The 8,394-nt window shown below is 34.6% G+C and overlaps 1 protein-coding gene across 2 annotated transcripts in view; it reads right to left on the bottom strand.

Moving 5' to 3' along the window:
• Window positions 1-1,195: 1,195 nt before the first annotated feature.
• The window catches only part of IFT74 (intraflagellar transport 74), a 94,268-nt gene continuing 87,069 nt past the window's right edge, over window positions 1,196-8,394 (bottom strand). For both annotated transcript variants that reach the window (XM_010853331.1, XM_010853332.1), the window contains 3 exons: window positions 7,373-7,498; window positions 3,525-3,585; window positions 1,196-2,205 (listed from right to left, as the gene is read on the bottom strand). In XM_010853331.1, the coding sequence (XP_010851633.1) occupies window positions 2,087-2,205; window positions 3,525-3,585; window positions 7,373-7,498 (306 nt within the window). In that variant the 3' untranslated portion in view covers window positions 1,196-2,086. The remainder of the gene's footprint in view (window positions 2,206-3,524; window positions 3,586-7,372; window positions 7,499-8,394) is intronic.

Genomic DNA, 8,394 nt, shown 5'->3' with positions numbered 1-8,394 from the left:
AGTCTACAAGCAATAAATGCTGGAGAGGGTGTGGAGAAAAGGGAACTCTCTTACACTGTTGGTGGGAATGCAAACTAGTACAGCCACTATGGAGAACAGTGTGGAGATGCCTTAAAAAACTGGAAATAGAACTGCCTTATGATCCAGCAATCCCACTGCTGGGCATACACACTGAGGAAACCAGAAGGGAAAGAGACACGTGTACCCCAATGTTCATCGCAGCACTGTTTATAATAGCCAGGACATGGAAGCAACCTAGATGCCCATCAGCAGATGAATGGATAAGAAAGCAGTGGTACATATACACAATGGAGTATTACTCAGCCATTAAAAAGAATACATTTGAATCAGTTCTAATGAGATGGATGAAACTGGAACCTATTATACAGAGTGAAGTAAGCCAGAAAGAAAAACACCAATACAGTATACTAACGCATATATATGGAATTTAGAAAGATGGTAACAATAACCCTGTGTACGAGACAGCAAAAGAGACACTGATGTATAGATCAGTCTTATGGACTCTGTGGGAGAGGGAGAGGGTGGGGAGATTTGGGAGAATGGCATTGAAACATGTATAATATCATGTATGAAACGAGTCGCCAGTCCAGGTTCGATGCACGATACTGGATGCTTGGGGCTGGTGCACTGGGATGACCCAGAGGGAGGGTATGGGGAGAGAGGAGGGAGGAGGGTTCAGGATGGGGAACACAGGTATACCTATGGCGGATTCATTTTGATATTTGGCAAAACTAATACAATATTGTAAAGTTTAAAAATAAAATAAAATTTAAAATAAAATAAAATAAAATAATGCTTCCCAAATTCCTTTGACTATGAATCCTTTGATGGTATAACACCTATTAGAAACCTGAAGAACTCAGGATCTAAGGAACATATTTTATGAATGCCACCTTAATGAATGTATCAGTGTGCAGAATCTTCGGCCATACTAGTACCCGAGTTAATCAAATTCAACAAGCTTCACCCTTCTACCTAAACTCACACAGAACTAAAATTGAATAATTTAATGATAAATATTTACTTCAGGTAAGGAACATGCATGGGAACTTTCACCATATGTAAACTGTATCTCAATAAAGCCTTTTAAAAAAGAAACTAATATGCTTGTGTTTCATGAAAACTGAGAAGTAGAATAACTTGAGGAATGCAAGATCAGAGCAAAGGAAGGATAGTTTTAAAGAATACTTTATTCTGGGAAAAGTGACTCATTCTTCCCAAAAAAGAGGATACATCTTCAGTTCCATAATGTCTCCCCAGATTGACATGATACATTTCTACCTCTTCCACCTTTTCCTTTCAAATGTGTTGGCAATGCTTATAAATTAATCTACTTAAGTCCTCCTGTAGTACTAAAGAGTGAATGCATACTCCAGAATAAAAATGAACAGCAGCAGCCATAGACCAAAAGAGTCCACTGTAAATACAACATTTATTTTAAATTTCATGCTTTTCCTAGCAAATACATGTAAGAATTTTTTTAATGCAAAGAGTAAAAATATTAATCCCCAATAAAGAATGTCTTAATTTCACAAAGGAATAACTGACATATAAAAAATGTTACGTATTTACCTGTGATTTCATATGCCTTAAAACATCAAATATATCCTGCTTGAGAAGTAAAACTCAAAACTAAATACCTCCCTTCTATTCTTATTATTTATTTCTAGAAGCAAAAATTGGCAAGGTTGATAAATGCTAAATCAGAATCATACTCCAAGCATGCCTCCTAGGCTTGACATATGAAAAGATGATAGCATTTGCTGCCACAGATGGATTATACCAACTAAATGAATAACAACAGCCACTTTTTGTTTGTTTTATCTCCTGGTTCTTTGAGACATTTTTATCACCTACACAAAAGAAATCTAAATATAAAGGGAGATGATACTTTTTTAATACATAAGATATTTATTAAACTATTATACTATTTAAAGCATCATTCTTCAAAGTTATTTCAAAAATTTTTAGGTAAAACTCGTCAAGGGTAAGCAATTTTTTAATGGCGTGTACAAGGTTTAGCAGCAAGAGAACATTTCTATAGAGACTTGCAGTTGGTTCAGACTCAGTTTCTGCTCATGCTATGCAGAGCATCCACGATGTTTTTATTATACTCTGCAATCTGCTTGGACACATTCTTCATAATCGGCCGGTAATCACTCTCTTGACTCTTGGTTGCTATGACTAATTACATGAGTTAAGAGGGAACAATATCAATACAAATATTAATCTAATTCTGTGATGCAGAAAAGACCCAAATTACACTAGTATTTTTCTTACTGAAAACTGAAGATGGCACAAAAAAGCACAATTAGAATAGTTTTTAAAAAACAAACAGTATTTTAACAGATTAAGCATCAAACCTAAACCTAAAAGGTCTAACCCTAAAAGGCCAGGCCAAACTTGTTTCAAAAAAGTTGACCTATGCTATATAAACATTTTTAGAGTTAATATGTTATTCATCTCTATCTGGTGATAGAACACTTCAATGTTCAGAAGAACCACATCCTTTAGAGTACCACACAGAATTTCAGGCAAGTTTCTAGACGTCACTCTGCTTCAAAATCATCTACTTTATGTCAGATAAAACCAGAGTTCTGGACTTTAACATATTGTGAATACAAATCTGCTTTTAAAATAAACTGCACAACCACTGGGAATAGAGCCTTTAGCATCTCATCTGGAGGGAAGCTGGGTCCACGCTGCCCTGAGAGGATGTTCAGTAGCATCCTAGAGAGCCTATGCAACCAATGAGTTAGAATCTAGTTCTCTAATCAGAGTTGCTCTTGAATAGGTCAAAGAAGGGGCCAGGAGACAACATTTGGGGAAACGTTTCTTACACTCACAATACCTGTTGTCAGTAGCTGCTTCCATCTATGATTACACAAAAAGATGAGCAAAAAGACTGAACGTAAGTACTATCTTGATAGAAATAAGATGGGACATAAGTACTATCTTGGTAGATGAGATTGAAGGTCAAATTTCTCATGTGTACACTTGGTTATCCCTCCCTTTGCTTCCCAGATATCTAAGGTACAGCATTATAAATAACAAAAAATGACCATACATACACACATATACATATATATGGTTATATATAATTCTCCCAACAAGTCTATGAGAAGGAAATATTAGCTGTATTTGAGATGATAAAATTGCAGTTTGAACAGTTAAGTAAACTGTTCAAAGTCCATAACCTATACATAGTAGAGTCAATATTTAAAATTAGATTTCCTGACTCTAAAATGAGTACTTAGTCACTATGCCACACTATGGCTTTGTATGGTCTGCTTTCTATTAGTTACTTTAAAACACACACACACGCACACACACATACAACTGTAGAATGGAAACTAAGTCTTATTCATTTCCCACATAGTTTAGCCAGTATTTTGTACATATTAGGTATCTGATGTTGAACTGAATATTATTTCAGTCTTTAAAGAAATTCCTAGAGAAAAAAATCCCTCAGTCAAGTTCACTTGCAGTTTTTTAAAGGATACATTCTTTCATCACAAAATTATTTTGCTCATGGTGTTGCCACTTCCTCTCCAAATTTGTAAGCTAAAAACACAAAAGAAAAATGTTCACCAGTGCCCATATTCAAAACAATTATATACTCCTTTGAGATATAAGAAAAAAACCCTCAATTTTAAATCTTTTCAACTCCCGCATTTTACTGAGATAAAGCCACGACAGACAAAAAAGAAATCAGAAAAAGTTAAACAACAGTAAATATAATACTAAATAGGATGTTGAATTCAACACGTTTACTCTGTTTACTTTAATTGGAACATATTTATTATACCAATGAACATACCAACTGAAAGACAATTTATGATATTTCCCTTTCCTAAAAGAAGTTTAAAAAGAAGAATGGGACATGATAAGAATCTCTCCTTGAAATCTGAAGGTCTAATGCCATGAAAGTACTACATATTCTAACACTGTCAAAGGTTGCGCTATATAGGAGAAACTTCCTTATTTCCAGGGCTAAATTTCCTGTCTAATTTCACAAGCTGTGATAAGAGCAGAGCTGCAGTGTAAAGATTATAAGAGGGCTGGTAAAAAGCTGGCATTCTTACAATAATTTCTGCATCAACAGGAAGCTAATGTGGATATTATATTGATGGTTGCTTCCTCCAAAGACAATTTTACTGTTATAGAATTAAATTGTTTTTCTGATTTAATTAACCTTGTAACTCTGGGTTATGGTCTTTTTAAGATGCACATAGTTTTTTTCCTAAGCAAAGTCTGAAAAATGAAACATTAAAATAATGTTCTGCCTGGATATTTCCAAGAAGTAATAATCATTTAAAAAAATCTGATAATTGAAACAGCATTCATATTTCTTCCTAAACTCAAGTTAAAATTATTCTCAGGGCATAAGTTCAGTATCAGTGTAGCATCTATCCCATTGTTTCCTCCAAAGATAAATCTAGATATTAGGATGAGTCATAACTAATTATATGAACTGTATGTGCTGTGAGTTAATGCTACGAAATCAGATCCAGCTTCCCCTGATAGAACCTTGAAGTTCAGATGGACTTAAGGAAGTAGTCAGCACTTTTTGACAATAAATCTCAAATAACCTTTTGCAAAGTCAAGTACCAAATTTTCCCTTTGTTTCATACAAAGGGGTGGGCTTCTTATTATGTAGCAAACCTCTTAAGTGCTACATGAATATTGGTATAAAAGCAACTCTATGTCATACGGTCAAATTCCTTCTATACATTTATTTATTTCAGTGATATATTTAAACCTTGCCTTTAAACCTCCAAGGATGTCAAGAAGCACACATCTTTTTTTTCCCTACAACTTATTTTAAAAGTCTATCATGAGTTCTTTATATTTTCTCCCAAACTGTAAACTGCTTTTCCATTTTCTTGATTGTTTCATTTGCTGTGAAGAATCTTTTTAGTCTGATGGGGACCATTTATTTATTTTTGCCTTGGTTGCTTGTGCTTTTTGGTGTTATAATAAAAACTTGTTGCCAAGACTAACGTCAAGGAGCTTTTTCCCTATGTTTTCTTCTAGGAGCTTTGCAGTTTGTTCCAATATAAATATGTTTAAATGATATCAAATAAATAACCACTCAAAAAAAGTCTGTTATGCCATGTTATTTATAGATGTCAAAGCCAGTTTTCAAGAAAATAACTTCAAAAAATAGGGAGGCCAGGATTTGATTCAAACAACTGGGATTCATAAAAGGCAAACCATAATACAGAGAAGCATTGTAAACTGTGATTTATGTTACAAATTCCTGTAAATGGGGTTAAGAATAAGATAATCACTTAATGTGGGAATAAACAAGGTAGCCACGGACTGGCTCTAAGAAACTGTTTGTTAAATGTTTTTCTCTTTAAATCATCTATTCAGTGAAAGAAGAGGGCTGAAAATCCATATGAATTATCAATGCTCTTTCCTATGAACCATAAGACAATGGCCTCATTAACTTTTTCTTAGGTTTTCTTCTCCAGTATCCATTCCAACTCTAAACAGACTAGGATAAATTTGCTATTTACAAGTCTATAAATAGGATTGTATATTATGAAGCAGAGACAGAGTAATTGACTAATAAATTTGAAACATGTAAATTAGTGACTTCTAAGTTTTTGGCAAACTCTGATGAGAGTCCATCCCTTTTATGAAGAAAATAAAGTTTACCTTTTTTTAAAAGGTACATACATACAATGAAATAGCTGACATCCTAAAAATATCAAAAAAAGAGCTTGAAAACATATAAGTAAGCAAATAAATGCTTAAAGACTGTATGCATAGAATGATTTCATTATTTGTAAGAACAATATAATTAAGGGTGTATAACTACAAAGGGAAACTCCAGGAGTTGGTGATGGACAGGGAGGCCTGGCGTGCTACGATTCATGGGGTTGCAGAGTCGGACACTGAGCAACTGAACTGAACTGAACTGCAAAGGAAAAAAGTTTACAAGGATATTATACCAAAATGTTAATGATGACTGTCTATCATGATCATGACACCACGTGAAGAAAAAACTTAATGCATTTAGCATTAATAAATCATAGCTGCAAATTGTTAACATAGGCTAATTTGATGTGAGAATGACCAACCTTTATCAGACCATAATAACTGATTTTGTATATGACACGCATGCTTCATTTAATCCACCAAAAAATACTTATTGAACACTTATCATATGCCAACCACTAACACAGTGCTGGGGAGAAAGTGAGTGACAGAGACAAGGCTTCTGCCCTTCAATCTAGAAGACCTCAGACCTTGTTTAGGTAATTATCAGTAGGATGAGTGATATGGAAAAGGGGTTTGCCTTTGCATCCTGAGTAAATCATCATAAATGTAAATAAAGAACTTCAAGAATAGGACTGCTCTTCATAGCATTATTTGAACAGTTTTAAAATGAGAAATAACCAAAATGTCTAACAATTTTTGAACAGTTTTAAAATGAGAAATAACCAAAATGTCTAACAATTTGCTATGCTGCTGCTAAGTCGCTTCAGTCGTGTCCGACTCTGTGCGACCCCATAGACAGCAGCCTACCAGGCTCCCCTGTTCTTGGGATTCTCCAGGCAAGAACACTGGAGTGGGTTGCCATTTCCTTCTCCAATGCATGAAAGTGAAAAATGAAAGTGAAGTTGCTCAGTCGTGTCCGATTCTAGCAACCCCAAGGACTGCAGCCCACCAGGCTCCTCCGTCCATGGGATTTCCAGGAAAAAGTACTGGAGTGGGGTGCCATTGCCTTCTCCGGCAATTTGCTGTATCCATATAAATATTGTATACAATCGTACTAAAAAAAAAAAATCTACTGACAAGGGAAAGTATAGTTAATGATGAAAAACAAGTTTCCAAATAATAGGTACAATATAGTACCATTTCTATAAATATACAGAAATAATGTATACTTATGTGTATGTATAAAGTGAATATATTCATACCACATACATATAGACTACAAATATCTATCCACATATGCATAAAATCATCTCTTCTGGGTGGTGGGATACTAGTCATTATGGCTCATCTTCATTATCTGTGGCATTAGCAATGTTTCTGAATTAAAAACACTTTACTTTTGATATTTTTAAAAGTTATTATCATAATCACTGTTCCCAGAATAGTGCCAAGCCTAGAGCTGGCCTTCGATATAGGTTTAGAGAAGGCAGGAGTAAACTCATTCTGAGTGGAGATTGTATACAATCTAGCTATCTTCAAAGCCAGAAAATCTGGTAGGTAAACAAAGCAGATTAAAAAAAAGGAATGGGTTGCTTTGCGGGTGAAAATACAGATTAAGAGAACATGCCAGATAATCTAAAAATAGAAATGAATTTCAATCTTTTTTTTTCTTTTTTACCTGAGAATGTGTCTCGTTTTCTTGCAGTTGTGTTTTTAGTGTCTCCCATTCTGTGTTTAGTTTCTCCATTATTTTTTTAAAGGCATTTCTGCGAGTTGATAATACTGTTTTCTCCTGATGTAATTTCTACATAGATCCAAATGGAAGTAAATTAAAGGCTTTAGCAGGTATCTAGTAAATCAATTAAAATAGCATTTGACTTAAATAATTTCAATAATATTGTAATAAAATCCTACCAAGGCTAGAAAACCTGTTTGTAAAAATATTCTTCTAACTATAATAAGCTAAATTGTGTTGTTGTTGTTTAGTCTCTAAGTTGTGTTCACTCTTGCAACCCCATAAACTGTTGCCCACAAGGCTTTTCTGTCCATGGGATTTCCAGGCAAGAATACTGGAGTGGGTTTCCACTTCCTTCTCCAGGGGATCTTTCCAACCCAGGGATCAAACCTGAGTCTGGTGGATCCTGGCCGGTGGATTCTCTAACTGCTGCATCACTGGGGAAGTCTATAATAAGCCAAATTAACATTAACAATATAAATAATAACTTATTAGGACTGACTTATGTGTTTGTACTCCACCAGGTTTACTTTAAGTTAATGTAAATGGCAAAGAAAAGCCACTGAGAAGTCTTAAGTAGAGAAATATCATAATCAAATTTGCATTTAACAAAGTTTATATTTGTTGAAGGGCTTCCCAGGTAATGAAGTGGTAAAGAACCTGCCTGCCAATGCAGGAGATGAAAGAGATGCAACTTTGATCTCTGGGTTGGGAAGATCCCCTGGAGTAGGAAATGGCAACCTGCTCCAGTATTCTTACTTACAAAATTCCATAGACAGAGGAGCCTGCTGGTCTATAATCCATGGGGTCTCAAAGAGTCAGTAATGACTGAGGACACAATTATTATATTTGTCGAAGTACTCTATCCCTTGCTTTTCAATTTTTGTCTTTTGTTTTGAAATTCACTCTAAATTCCTACTTTGTATATAAACATCTTTATTTTTTCCTTATATATCAAGTAATCA

Source organism: Bison bison, unplaced genomic scaffold, assembly GCF_000754665.1.
Source record: "Bison bison bison isolate TAMUID 2011002044 unplaced genomic scaffold, Bison_UMD1.0 scf7180017864326, whole genome shotgun sequence".
In the NCBI taxonomy this organism is placed as follows: domain Eukaryota; kingdom Metazoa; phylum Chordata; class Mammalia; order Artiodactyla; family Bovidae; genus Bison; species Bison bison.
The sequence above is the reverse complement of the archived record's forward strand: the minus strand, read 5'-3'. Positions and strand labels throughout refer to the sequence as shown.